Source organism: Pinus tabuliformis, chromosome 2_1, assembly GCF_031772625.1.
Source record: "Pinus tabuliformis cultivar Carrire ecotype Pingquan chromosome 2_1, CPIR1, whole genome shotgun sequence".
NCBI lineage: Eukaryota > Viridiplantae > Streptophyta > Pinopsida > Pinales > Pinaceae > Pinus > Pinus tabuliformis.
In genome coordinates, this window is record NC_142299.1 from 89,518,195 (window position 1) to 89,533,678 (window position 15,484).

The following is a 15,484-nucleotide window of genomic DNA, read 5'->3' on the forward strand; positions in this document are numbered from 1 at the left end:
TAATCTAGGATGGTCTGATCCCTTCTTAGTGTGACAGTTTTGTTTGTCACTTAGAGGATCATATCAACATGTATCGACAAAGATGACAGTTCCGAGACAGAAAGACATTCGAAGCCGAAAAAGAGATCAAGCCTTTTTCATTGACAAGCTTTGAGGACAAAGCTTTTTGAGGAGGAAGGCAATGTTATGAATAAATATATAGGAAATAATGTAAATGACAATAATCATAAATAATTATTAGTTAATTAGTAATTAGGTTGAAGAGGCATGTCTAAATGAGACATGACTCCCCATGAAGAGACACCTACTTGGTATATAAGCAAGCCTCTCGTTCTCATTGTAAGATCATTCTTATTCAGACATTTTAATATATAATATTTGTATCCTCATGGATATCTTTATATTCCAATTGTTTTGGAGTAATTAATCTGTAGAAGGAACTTTGTTCGCTTCATTGGTCAAGCATATATCAAACTGGCAGCAGTAACATCAGAAAAGGAATCATTGCAGGGAGTGCAAAGAAGTCTGAAACACCATGATGTTACTGGAGAGAGTTTAGAAAATGTCTTGGTTAAACACATCTCTAAGCTAGAAAAAGCAAAATTAGAAGCAAAGCAAGAAGAATCTGAGAGGGAACAAAAAGGCCAGTGTAAGTGCCATGGTAAGAATGAGGATAGTTTAGATAAGGTTTCGATGAAACATGTCCCTAAACTAGAGAAGGATGAAAATATGACAGCAGAACAAGAGGCATTTCATAGGATTCAATGAAATCAATGCCAAAGTGATGAGGGTAGTATTGAGAGTTTAGATAAGATTTTGACCAATCATCTCTCTCGGCTTGAAGAGGAGAAACCGAGAGCAACATCAAAAGGTTTTGAAATTCTGCCACCTTGGATACAACAAAGAGTAAAACCCTATAAGAAGGATCTATTTTTGCAGGTTTCTGACTTTTTATCGTCAGAGTTTGGACTTGGATCAGGTGATACTGTTGTCAGTACAAATGGAAGGGTGGTCGTGGTCCTTCATAAGGAAGACAATTTTGTTCGTGATGATTTGAAGCTTCTAGAAACTATCGAATATGATAGAAGAATCAAATCGGTAGCAACTATAATTGAGCAAGTTGAGTGGGAAATAGTAGATCCTGATGACCTTACAAAAGATTTTCTGAGTGATGCAATAATGGTGATTTCATTTGCAATGGCTATTCATTCCCGAGGTACTGATAATGCTCATTTTGAAATTCTAAATGCAAAATATAGAGCTATTATCCTGGAGGAAGAGAATGCCAATATACACATGGGTATTATGATTGATCCTTTGAGCTCCTCTGGTCAAAAGCTTGCTCCACTTCTTCAGAGATGGTTTCAACCTAGCCTGCACATTGTTATGAACACCATGAGCTCTCTTGCCAACCTTCCACTGAAGAACTTCTACAGGTATGTTGCTCCATTGAAGGATAATTTTTGTTCCAATTGTGCATCAATGATTGACCCTCCTGCTTGGTTTTCAAACATGCCCTTAGCTAAAACTTTAACCATGAATTTGGATGTTCCTGAGCCATGGCTAGTTCAGACCATCATTGCAACTCAGCATTTAGACAATACTGTTCTTGAAAGTCGCAGAGTTGCAAGGACATTAGCAGTTGTTTTTGAGTTGGAAGCACTTGTTTTAACTAGGCATTACTTAGAAAAAATCCATGAGCCACCTCGAGGTCTTCAATTGCTTCTGGGGACGAAACAGAGGCCACACGTAGTTGATATTGTTGTGATGGCTAATTTGGGCTATTGGCAGCTAATAGTTTCTCCTCGAGTGTGGAATCTACAACTTGCTCCAGGAAGATCTGCTAACCTTTACACCTAAGCAGGGACACATGAAGGAACAGAGGAGGCCCCCAAGACCAAAAAGATAGTAATTGAAAATTTAAGCATACATTTGATTCACCTCAACGTAGTGAAAAGGAAAGGCAAAGAGAAGGAACAAGTACTTATCAGTGCAGATGAGGTTGATGATGATGGTCACACACAGGAAGGAAAGTGGGGTAAGCAGAAGGGATGGAGCAAAGGACTTCTAAAATGGGCATCTGGTTTGATTGGTGGAGAAGAGAAGCAGATAGAAACAAATAAGCCTTCGCCGGTTCAAGAGCTTATGGGAAGGCATGGTGAAACTATCAATATTTTCTCAATAGCTATAGAGCAAATTCTCCAGCAATCGGACAAGTCAAATGAATTGGAGAGTGCTTTAGAAACCATAACAAGGATCTTGAATATGGAGATATGCAGGTCCAGCAGTTGATGGTTGAACGTCAATATTTGCAGGAATGTTATGAATATAATTCATAACAATTAAATAAATAAAATAAATATAAAGATTAAATAATTAGGTTAAAATAGTCATTAAGTTAAGTGAAAAGGCATGTCTAAAAGACATGCCCATTCACGAAACGTCACCTGTTGAGGTATAAAAGCAGGGCCTCATTGTAACATTCAAATCATCATATACATCTTATACATTTTATATATAATAAATTATTATTATTAAATACCTGTGTGTATTTTTACATTCAAGTCTACAAGCTATCAGTCTTCGTGTTTCAGCATAGTTTTTATGCTACAGTGGTATTAGAGCCATGGCACACGATATAATCATGCGGGCCTTTGAACGCAGTTTGCCGCACAATGTGCCATTACGTTCACATCCTGAATGCGTTGAGCAGTTTAGTGAAATTCAAGAAGCATTTCAGCGTTTAGAAAAATCATATGCAAAAGTTAAAGTGTGTCGAAAGGAAATCGATAATAAGGATTCAGAGATGGTGGTCAGAAATGAGGATTTCACAACTACACAAACTTTCAATGAATCTTTTAAAGCAGATCTATTGACATCCCCAGAATACAGTGTTAAAAGCATTACCATTTCCAGAGGACCCAATAGACCAATTGAAGCACCGACTATTGGAGACAAGTCTGCAAGACATGAATTGATTGGGATGCAACCATTGTTGTCAACAGATGATTGCGTTGCACCTAAAATGACTGGACTACAGCCTTCAGGTATGCAGACAATGTCAGGTTTCAAAGTGCATCATAGTACATTGATCACACCTGTTGTTGAACCAGCCAACAAGAGGAGACGTCTTGCAAACAATGGAGTAACTGGTGCTCAGAAACCACATAAAGTTAAAGATGGTAAAAATAGGAAAGTCAAAGCAGATCCATCAGTACCAGAATTTGTTGCTAAAAACATTTCTATTCCCATAAAACCCAAAGAATTAACTGAAGCACTGGCCATTGATGATGAACCTGCAAGATATGAATTGACTGGCATGCAGCCATCGTTGTCAACAGATAACTGTACCTTAGTGCATCAAATTGAAGCTTATAAGGATATGATTACTCCTGTTGTGGATGCCTTTAAGTATTTGACAGCTTGAAAATGATGTAGTAGATTACGTTGTAATAGAGCGCCTTGCTCAAGGAGGGCGTGAAAAACTGAAAGAAGACGGTCTTAACTTGTCAGACTGGTTACAATCACTAGCATCATTTTGGGGTCACTTGTGCAAGAAATATCCATCAATGGAGTTGAGAGGTCGTTTCCAATATCTTGTTAATCAACTTAAGAGAGTAACGATGGATATAGGACGTTATAAATTTCCTTCCAAATGGCAAGACAGGTGGGAGATTGACGAAACCTGGTCTACTACAATCTTAAATTGTTTTAGAGAACGCATTCTGCAAAAAAATCCAGACAAAGAATCAGCTTCATTGGCTCTAGGAGAGTTTGGTCAAATTCTAGTAATAACGATCAATGTCAAAATTCTTGATAGACTGTGTCTCTTCAGTGAACAAGCACGAACGTGGATTGGGAATATGGTTGAAAGTGAAGTAAAGGCTAGCGGAAAGACAACTGCTCTGATATGTTGGATAAATAAAACCCTCTTTCCACTGAACGCATCCATGTCCACCCTTTGTGTGTTCAACTTCCACGCATTACACTGCGTTTTTCATTGGCAACATATCATCTGATTCCTCTGTCCAGCTGCTCTACCTTCTCACCCTTCTGATAGCCCAACAAACTCCGTCAGGTTTGTGCCCAACGTAGCATCTGTGGCTAAATCCATACATCAGTCGACCCTTTCCCCGACTGTCCGACTTCTATGTCTCGTAGCTCTACCTTCTCACCTTCCCAACAACCCCTGCAGATCGCAGATTGTGCCCCATTGCTCGATAAAACCCACGTCCGTTCGTTCTAAACCCCGCTATACTACCTGTGCTTCGCTGTCTGACAGTCGACAACCAACTTACAGGAATCTGTCCACGCAATCAAGCATCGTGACCGTTGGTCAAGCGTCAACGGGTTCGACATCGATTCGACCTGGAGCGGTGCGTGGTGGGCTCGGTGTGTATATATATATTCACGTCTCTTTTTTTTAATCGACAGTGAGATTTCCACAAATTGATACAAAGTGTGGATGTGCAGTATTCCCGTGGTAACGTATATGTATATATATTAAATTAGATATATATATATATATGGTATTCCCGTGGTAACAATGAGCGTTATTCCAATGGTAACATATACGTATATATATATCAAATTATAGGTATATATATGTGTTAAAAAATTATTAATTAAAGTTATAAAATATATATATATATATATATATATTAAAAAAAATAGAGCTATAAAAAAAAAATATATATATATATATACAAGGAAAGAGTACTGATAAGCTACATGACGAATCGATGACGAGACGACAGACACTAAGAGAAGAAAACCCCCAGCGTTAAAGCTTTGAGGACAAAGCTTCGGAAGGAAGAGGCTATGTTATGAATATATTTATAACAATTAAATAAATAAAATAGATATAAAGATTAAATAATTAGGTTAAAATAGTCATTAAGTTAAGTGAAAAGGCATGTCTAAAAGACATGCCCATTCACGAAAGGTCAACTGTTGAGGTATAAAAGCAGGGCCTCATTGTAACATTCAAATCATCATATAAATCTTATACATTTTATATATAATAAATTATTATTATTAAATACATGTGTGTATTTTTACATTCAAGTCTACAAGCTATCAGTCTTCGTGTTTCAGCCTTTCGTTGAAAGAAGCAATTGGGTTAGTGTCTTTTTTCCTTGATGTCTTCCTTTCATAAAGCAAGACCTCCTTGAGATATGTAGCTTGCTCTTTTTTATCCTTGATTTGAAGTTCAAGGTTCTTTAGTGATTTTGACACATTGTCAAGGTTTTCTTTCTCCTCTTCAAGCGCTCTTTCATCTGCCAACTTTGGATCAAAATCTTCCCGTTGTCCCAAATCTTTCTTTTCTTTCTATGCCATTGCTTTCTGAGTCGCCTTCTCTTTCTCCTCATCTGGAATATCCATTGGTTCTAGCTGACCTGGAGGTGGGCATAATGGAAACTCCAGCTCTAAGGGAGGGACTACAGGTTTCTCCTTTTTCCTTTGCTCATATTGTTGTTCTTCTTCTGATTCATATTGATCCACTTCATCATGTATTATATCATCCTGATGTAATCCCCTTTGTTCACTTCCTCCCTCCTCTGAAGTAACCCTACCAGCACTTTGCTCTGGACTATGCTGAGAAGCATATTCGGGTTGTTCTTCCTTGCCAGAATAACCAAAAACATCATGCATATCTACTGTTGAACGAGTTACATGGTGATCATCACCTTGATCACTTAGTTCCCTAATTGGCTCGGTATCTACTCCTTCTTCTTTACTTTCAACATCAACTTCATCTGAACCATCATCTTGATCTTTTTTAATTTCTTCATTGATATTATCATCTTCCTGTTTTTATGCTACAAGGAACATGTGCATGGAAATAGAAAATCAAAATCAGACACTGTGCATGATAATGGAATCATACACAGTGGGCATAGAAAGGAAGACAGACAAAAGCAGCAATGGAACTTGTCATTGCTTGAGGACAAGAAATGTCGGGAAGGGGGGACTGTAATGTTTCAAGGAAATTAATTTCCAATGGGACTTATTAGCCTATACATCCCCGTAGGCTATAGTCCTCCATAAAGGGGGGAAAACCCCAAAATACACATTGTTGGGCAAGTTTTGGGGCAGTTGGGCGAAAAAAACCCAAAACTGAGGTTTTGAGTAAGGTTTACTCAATCGTTTAAGAAGATGAAACCCCTCTAGAAAATCTATAAATAGAAGAAGATTGAATTCATTTTGGAGCATCAAATGTGGATCATTTGATGTTGTTTTTGAGCATTAGGTCTGAGGGTTTTAAGACCCCTTCTATCATTGTCAATTTCAGTGGTGAAAGATTCCACCCTAGTTGACACTTTCTATTTTCTTCAGGCAGTGTGGGTCTTTCTTTGTTTTGGCACAAGGATATCTGGAAAGGCAGTGAATTTTGTTAACTTTGATTTTTGTTAGGCATAGGAAGACTATCTGGAAGACAGCGTGCTCTCTGTTCGTTTTGGTTGTTCGTTTGGGCACAGGATCATCGTCCAAAAGGCAAGATAGCAAAGGTTTCATTAAAACCTGTTTCTAGCACAAGTCGATTCTATCTGAGCAGTGGCAAGGCAACCTAAATCTGGGCGGACCTCTCTGAACAGCACCACTGATATGGAGAAGCATCTTAGTCCAAATCGATACTTTTGGGGGTTGAGGTCTATGCAGAACGGGTGGTTAATTTGACGGCAGCCCAATTTATGAAACCCACTCAATGTGCTGCAACAGGAATAACCTTTTTCAAGAAGCACGGGGCTTCTATCTTGTTACAACAGCAGAACCGCATCCGCAACCAACAACATCTGGCTTACGAAAGTAATCTTATTAGACGCCAAGTCCTTAATGACAAATGAAATAGGAAGGAACTCACGTCTGTGAATAATTAGTTTACACAACCCTGCGAATTGATCTAGAGCATAGACGGACTGCACTGAAGCAGACGCACCAAGTAAGGATACGTCTGGTCACACGAGACAATTAATTCTTGGCAAATCGGATCATTGAAATCAGGTAAGTCCCTGTAGTGACTTCGCTAAGTGAAGCAAGTTTTCCATATTTAAAAAGTGGGTCCCGCTGTGACCATTTTCATGAACGTTAGATTGTTCACTAAAGTAGTTATGGGAATGATCCTGTAAAAGGATTCTGCGGCTAGAAAGTACAAAGCAGTAGGACGGATCTTATAAATAAGACAGAGAACTACTCCTGACCAGAGGCAAAATCACTATACGTTCAAGGTTTCAGTTAGGATTTAGCAGTTGATAGAAGTTGAATTTTGGGTTAGGGTTGTGTCAATTACTGAATGTGGAATTGTATTACTCTCGTTGGATGAACCTGTCAACAATATGTTGAGAAATCTAGGGCATTAGCATTAGGTGATTTCTCTTCCAATAGTGACTGCTTGTGAATGCTCTTTACTTCTTTAGATTAAGATCTTCTTCTTCTTATATTATTAGTGTTCTTCTTCATCAAACAATAACCAATTCATGAACATAAATAGACAAAAGACACAGAATGTAGGCTATCAGCCAGGGCCAAAACCTCTCACTCTTTGAGAGGAAACCTCGCACAAATTCTTCTTATAGAGATTCCAATTGATGAATACCAAGACCAAGACACTTGACCATTAGCCACTCCAAGACCAAGGCACTAGTTCTCTTGACTGTCTTCTGCTCCTTTCCTCTTCTTCGTGATTCCTCTTCCTACTACTTCATCGAGAATCTCATCACTGCATAAACTATAATGGTACTTGATAAGTGAAGATCTTCAACTTGATCCCTTTGATGGTCATTGATGAAGATATAATAATGCCCTTTTGGATGATCTTCCAAATGAAAATCCCTTTTTCAATGAAAGGAGATTGCTCCTTTTATGATGGCAACGCCTTTAGATCTAGCTCTCTTTGTTGATGGTGATTGATGAGGATGTTTTGTTGCTTCCTCGGATGATCTTCTTCAAGGATAAGGAGGGGATCCTTGCTTCAATGAGAGGGAACTTGTCTTATAGCTTTTGAAGATGATGACAATGCCTTCTCGCCTTCAAAATACTTCAACTTCTTTGGTAGTGAATGAGTATAGATCAGAAATGCTTCTAGGGTTTCGACTTTCTCCAAGATGATGTGATCTTCGTCCTTAAAATACTTCTCTTGAATGTCTATACTTTGAGCTACCTTTCTTTGTAAATCTCTTCAACTTGATGAGGGTCTTTGTGGTCATTTGATGATGACTATAGGATCCAACACTTTTGTTGGTGTAGACTTGTAGTTGCCTTGATTTGTAGATATATTTGCCTTGAGTAGAAATAAGGCTTTGGCCTTGATTATTTTGATTGATGATACCAAGAATTCCTCTGAAGTAGACCTCCTTCTTTGATCTAGGGTTTGATTGTAGATCTTTGAACTTTCGCTTTGATATCCTTCAACTTGTTTTGATGACATTCTTGAAACCCGATCCTTGAGTGTCTCTTTAATTAGATGCCCTTCCTTTGACTTAGTCACCTTAGCTCTGATACCATGTTGAGAAATCTAGGGCATTAGCTGTTAGGATATTCCGACACATAGGAAATAGTTAAGTTCAACTTGGTCTAGTATAAAGTTAGGTATAGAGTTAGGTAAAGTGTGTTTCTTTACCGTTGTACATTTTGTAACTTACAATCCGACGGTCACGATATGTAGTGATCCGACGGTTCACTCTCTCCTCGGTATTACCGACACTTGATCCGTGGCTTGACACCCGATTGGTCCATGAGTTCTATTTAAAGCGCATGGAGGGTCATTGTTCGGGTAATCCATGCATGAGAGAAGCTTATGTAAATTTTCATTCTTTGATTAATAAATTGCCTGTAGTAGCCACGTTGGCGCAGGCCGTGGACTGTTTCCCTCTTTGAGGGTTTTAACCACGTCAAAAATACTGGTGTATTGATCTGTGATCTGGTTGTGAGCGGTGTCCTTTTGGTGTTCTTTCTGAGGAACTTACCCTGTGAATTCCTACATGGTATCAGAGCTATTTGAGGGGCGCGTCCGTTGGTGATCCAAATCTAAAGCCGGTAGAACTGCATGCGGTTGTCGTTTCCTAGATCTGCTGTTTCTGACTGCTTTCGGGCCGAGAGGACTGCTCTGTTGCGTTCGGAGCATCTGTTCCAGTGAGGAACCCCTTTCGTTTCACTGATCTTTCCTTTGCTGTTGGCCTTGTTGCTTGTTTTATGCAAAACCCCCATGAAAGTCATTGGAAAGCAGCCAAAAGAATACTTCGTTATGTTCGAGGTACAGTACAGTTTGGGATTCATTACAGTGCCAAAGAAGCTCCTCTATTAGTTGGTTTCACTGATTCTGATTGGGCTAGTGACCCTGATGATCGGAAGTCTACTGCCGGTTATGTCTTCACTCTTGGTTCAGGACCTATTACATGGGCTTGTAAGAAACAGGCTGCCATTTCTCTTTCGTCAGCAGAAGCAGAGTATCGTGGTGTCGTGAAAGCTAGTAAGGAAGCCTTGTGGCTTCGTCAGATCCTATCAGAGTTTGGCTTTGAGCAGCAGCATCCAACCACACTTTGGTGTGATAATCAAAGTGTCATTCAGCTATGCAAAGATCCAGTCCAGCATCAGCGCAGTAAACACATTGAACTACACATGCACTTCATCAGAAAGCTCATTCATGACCATGTTCTTGAAGTGCGATATTGTTCAACAGATGATCAGGTTGCAGACATCTTCACAAAGGCTCTCACAAAGGCGAAGTTCACTAAACTTCGATATATGCTTGGAGTTCAGGAAGTTGTCACTAAGGGGGGATAGGCTCTAGTGCCTCCTTCCTTCTCCTATTGTGTCATATTTGTAAATCCTTCAATCCTATCCCAAGTTGTTCTTAAGGGGGGATGTTAGGATATTCCGACACATAGGAAATAGTTAAGTTCAACTTGGTCTAGTATAGAGTTAGGTATAGAGTTAGGTAAAGTGTGTTTCTTTACCGTTGTACATTTTGTAACTTACAATCCGACGGTCACGATATGTAGTGATCCGACGGTTCACTCTCTCTTCGGTATTACCGACACTTGATCCGTGGCTTGACACCCGATTGGTCCATGAGTTCTATTTAAAGCGCATGGAGGGTCATTGTTCTAGGAATCCGTGCATGAGAGAAGCTTATGTAAATTTTTATTCTTTGATTAATAAATTGCCTGTAGTAGCCACGTTGGCGCAGGCCGTGGACTGTTTCCCTCTTTGAGGGTTTTAACTTTTAACCACATCAAAAATACTGGTGTATTGATCTGTGATCTGGTTGTGAGCGGTGTCCTTTTGGTGTTCTTTCTGAGGAACTTACCCTGTGAATTCCTACATTAGCATTAGGTGATTTCTCTTCCATTAGTGACTGCTTGTGAATGCTTTTACTTCTTTAGATTAGGATCTTCTTCCTCTTAGATTGTTAGTGTTCTTCTTCATCAAACAATAACCAATGCATGAACATAAATAGACGAGAGACACAGAATGCAGGCTATCAGCCAGGGCCAAAACCTCTCACTCTTTGAGAGGAAAACCCGCACAAATTCTTCTTATAGAGATTCTAATTGATGAATACCAAGACCAAGACTGTTGACCTATTAGCCACTCCAAGACCAAGGCACTAGTTCTCTTGACTGTCTTCTACTCCTTTCCTCTTCTTCATGATTCCTCTTCCTACTACTTCATCGAGAATTTCATCACTGCATAAACTATAATGGTACTAAAGCGAAGAGGCAGCAAACCCTTCTCACTGTGGAAGCATCAAAAAGAAATCGAACTGTGAGCCCTTCAAACTCTTCCTCACTGTGGCAGCTTCGAACTATAGTGACACCGAATTTGTCACTGTCATTATCATCCGAATCTCAGAGATAAACCTGATCTATTGACTGAGAGATAGCATAGATCTTATCTCTGTAAACTTGTCTCCTTATCCGATCTCCTATAGTGGACCTGTCTCTTGCAATATACTCGAACTTGCCTCTGCTCCTTTTGACACCTGAACTTGGAGAGATCTGAGTCTTCCTTCACTGCCACTGTTCTCCCGAAATCACAGAAAGACATCCGAATTTCTAACTGTAATTACCATCCGAAAATCTTAGAGACATATGCAAAATTCTGACTGTGATTGTCCACCCGAATTCAGAGATCCAAACTTGACTGTAACCTCGTCCGAACTTCAGAGAGAGATATCCGAATTGCTTCACTGTGGAAATGTGAAGAGTCTGCCCACATATATAGTGGTTTGTCCCATAAATAAGCCTACCTATGCTTATCTGAAAAGGTGTGTCTATTTGAGGCAAGCCGACATGAGTTTTGATTCATCTTGAGGCCAACATAGGAAGAGGACTAGAGCTTGTCGTTGGAGGGCTTCGAGACACCTCTGTAGACTTGTATACTTTCCATACATAACATTAACTCTATGACGATTCCTAAAGGCTCACAATGAGAGCCATCTAAAATAAAATTCCTTGCTCACAACACCCATGAAGCAAGTCTTACAATAATAATTTTATTTTCCTTCTTTACATCATTTAAAAAAGTCACAGTTACATGCCATTATGAAGACCGAACCTAGTTACACTCTTCCACACAATACTTGGTGTTGCTAAGATTTACTACTGTGAAATTCATTGCCCTACTCTGCTCAAAGTAAATAGACATTGTTTATTGGAAAAAATGTTACTGGTATGGATTAATTATGTACTGAAATAAGAATTTTGTGAAACCCTACAAATCTTATTGCAAAGAAAAATTTCCCTACTCTGTTACATCCATGTGTAAAAATTTCCCTACTCTGTTACATCCATGTGTGTTAAACATTCCTAATGTCAGCTACTTTAAGCTTTCACAGTTGTTTTCACTTATGGTTTGTGCTTATGGCATAGCTAACAATGGTTGTCGAAGGTTGGCTTCTTTGTTATGGCTATAAATATTTATTTGGGTTCCTAGCACAACTTGCCAAGACCATACTCTTATGGTCGTTTCTTAACAGTTTATAGGGTTACCTACCTTGCTCTATTCTATTTGTTGGTTATATTTTTAACACTTTATTGTTGCTTCATATTGGATTTAATTTCTTTTGTCATTTGGGAAACATCTATACACTCCATATTTGTTATTTATATAGGAGATGTTTTGGTTCTCCTACTTTGTATCAATATCATTTTATTCAGCAATCCCATTGACCTACTTTGTGGTCCCTTGTTGGATATTAACATATTTATCTTTTCTTACCTTATCTATTTTCAATGTTTGAGACACCTCATGCACTCTCCTTTTGTTATTAAATTGTTAATTCTAGTTGTATATTCAAGTATGATTGACTTATATTTTTCATGTTTGGAGATCAGTAAATTTTCAGTTTTATTAAATCTTCTATTTGTTAAAATAATATATAAGCATCTAGAAGAAACAAACGTATGTCATCTTACCTGAGATGCCCTCCTCTGTAATGTCAGCCATTTTGCATGTATAAGACATCACTTTGGTTGTTACTTTGTCCATGATAAGAACCTGAAAGTACAATCAACAACATGATAATCAACCCTAAAGTTCATTTAGACACTAAATGAAACTATCAAGACAGAAAAATTCAAAAATAAATAGTAGAGCTGCAACTAATAGTTAAAATAAAATGCACCATTTTTTCGTTTGAAGAATGTTGCATATATTACATCGAAGATCAAATTAGTGCATCATGAGACAAAAAAATTACATGACATACAAAACAAAATGCAACATTATAGCCATCATAGGAAATCATCCTTAATACATAACATAGGAAAGCAGTTTGCAAACCACTCATAAGATGAAACTTGAGTGTGAAAATCAAGCTACAATAAAAATGTAATAACAAGTAGGTAAGAATGTATGATGTGATCCTAGAATTAATTCAAAAAGTCAAGTAAATGGTATAATGGTAGACAACTGCAAGTCCTTCCGATTTGAAGAAGTAATCGAAGCAAACTAATCAGCTACCAAATACATTACATGAACACTAATGCAAAACATAAATGTCAAATGATGTCGATTAAAATTGGTGGTAGTTGACCCAACAAAGATATCACACCAAAGAAAGAATGATACATAAAATACCGTGGATATTCCACTGAACAGTTCATAACAACTTAAAATTCAAAATCTATACTAGGAGGGTTATTTTCCTTAGACTCTTGGATTTATTAAGTTACTATTTTCATGCATGCAATATATAAAATGCGGAAAATAGAGAACAGACCAAAATACAAGCACTCAAAACCATAATAACACAAGATATGATCTGGAAAACCCTTATGAGAGAAAACCCAGCTGGAAGGTGAGGCTACTCTGCTCCTTCTTTCTCTGAATGGAAATGGATGCAAGTACAAAGAACCGAGACCTGTGGCCTGTTGGATGTTAATTTTGAAACTTTTTACCATCCTATTCAACTTTTTTATCCTCAGCTTTCAACCAAAAACTCTTCCTTTTTACCAGATTTATGAGAGTAATCGCATGAAAAGGGCATAATAAAGGTAATTATCCTTCGTGGAGAAATTTCCTCTTTTTAGTTTATAAATATTAATTAGAAACATTTACTGATGTCACTAACTTGCAAAGTCAGCAGCTACAGGAACCTCCTGCAATCACAATGTTGAGAAATCAATAAGCTAGTAGATGATAATGATTTCTCTTAACTTGATAGTTACTTAAGAGTATTTGTTGGCTTAATATTATTATTATCTTCATCAAGTAATACACTGGCTAACTCACACTGGCTAGTGTGGCCTCTCTGCAGAATAATTTGGCCTTTATTCCCTTCTCTTGGAATGCTAGAATCTCATGAAGAATTCCTTCGGCAATCACTCCTCAATTCTTCTTGTTGAAACCCTTGTTGTTCGTGTCTATTCTACTTCAACTACGCCCTTGCTAATCACTGCAACTGGGTAAGTCGAACTGCTTGAATTGATCTCCAATGTCCCATCAACTTGCTCTTATAATCTCTCGTTGAGCAACCAATGGCCATGATCTAATCACAATCAATGGATAAGATCATCTTGGCCCCATCAAATGACTTTTCCAGTAGTCTCTAGAAAAAAAAAAGATTTTCCTCAATTAATCTGATTATATTAACCAGTTTTCCTATGTTAGACTTAGGAAAAAAAAATAATAATTGAATAATTAATCTAATTGAGGTGCTTCTTGCGAAACCTTTTCTGCGTATTCGAGAAAATGTGTTCCTTAGCCTCATAGACACCATAGAGACTATAACACCTATCTGATGCTACCAAAAACTAACAACATTCACAATCACTACAAACTTAAGCAGCAATACAAAGGCCAAGCAAGGCATCCCACCAAACCCTACAAGTCAATCCTTGAAGCTCTCAAACAAGCTAGCATCGCAACAACTGTAAAACACCAAGATCTCTCACTTTCCTCATACATAATATCAAGAAGATTCACACACTTGCATCCCACAAGCTACAATACTCAAACTTGCATCTCACAAGCCAAAGAACCATAACACCAGCATCCCACAACACTAATCCTTGTTACAAGAGTGATACATGATGTTCCTAAATTCTCCATATAGCTACCATCACACCAACTATCAATCTCTAAGATACAAAGTAGTTGTAAATAAAAAATATGCTCTCCTCCCATTGTATATACTATAAACTAAGGTGAGGGAAGAAAGAATAAAGCATGGACTTAGTCCACATTCCACCCTATGCTAAAAGAACACACACACATCCAAATGGAGTACTCAAAGCAACGTGTCCACATCTCACACTAGGGTTTGTCCAACTCCAAGAGTGTGTGCCCTCCAATCAATGTTTTCTCAATTCAAGTGCTCCTCCTCAAATTGTGTAAAGTGTTTATGATATGAATATAATTTATAGTAAAAATAATAAAAATGTAAACAATAATAATTAATTAACCAGTAGTTAATAATGAAAAGGTATGTCCCTAAGGACATAGCCATTGTGAAGATGTACGTTCCTAGGGTATATAAGCAGTCCTCATTCTCATTCATAATATCCCATCAATTCTTTATATACTATTCAATATACAATTACTTGTCCTACTATGGATGTTAACGTCTTCCAAATCTTTTGAAGATTATTCTGCTGTGTGTACGAACTTTGTTTGTTACATCGAACTTTGTTCGTTACATTCGTATCAACGCATTCCTCTGAGTATACGAACCTTGTTTGTTACATTGGTATCTGAACATTCCTCTGAGTATACAAACCTTGTTTGTTACATTAGTATCAGAGCCACACATTGGGAGATCCCAACCTTTGGCCATCAACTCTTCGTCAACCTTTTTGTCGTCACAATCGAAGCATTCACTACACCAAATTTGGAGTTTCTTTGTTTTGCTAGGCCTTTGGCCATTAAAATTAAAAGAAGAAAATAAAATTAAAAGAGCTAAAAATATATATATATATATATATATATATATTTAAGAAAAAGAAATTATAAAAAAAAGGAAAAAAATTATATTGAAAAA

General features: G+C 37.8%; 1 protein-coding gene across 3 annotated transcripts in view; it reads right to left on the reverse strand.

The window, feature by feature from the left end:
* LOC149198913 (SNARE-interacting protein KEULE-like) overlaps window positions 1–15,484 on the reverse strand; it is a 377,844-nt gene that overhangs the window by 270,407 nt on the left and 91,953 nt on the right. For all 3 annotated transcript variants that reach the window (XM_089402211.1, XM_089402212.1, XM_089402213.1), the window contains exon 3: window positions 12,420–12,501. In XM_089402211.1, the coding sequence (XP_089258337.1) occupies window positions 12,420–12,501 (82 nt within the window). The remainder of the gene's footprint in view (window positions 1–12,419; window positions 12,502–15,484) is intronic.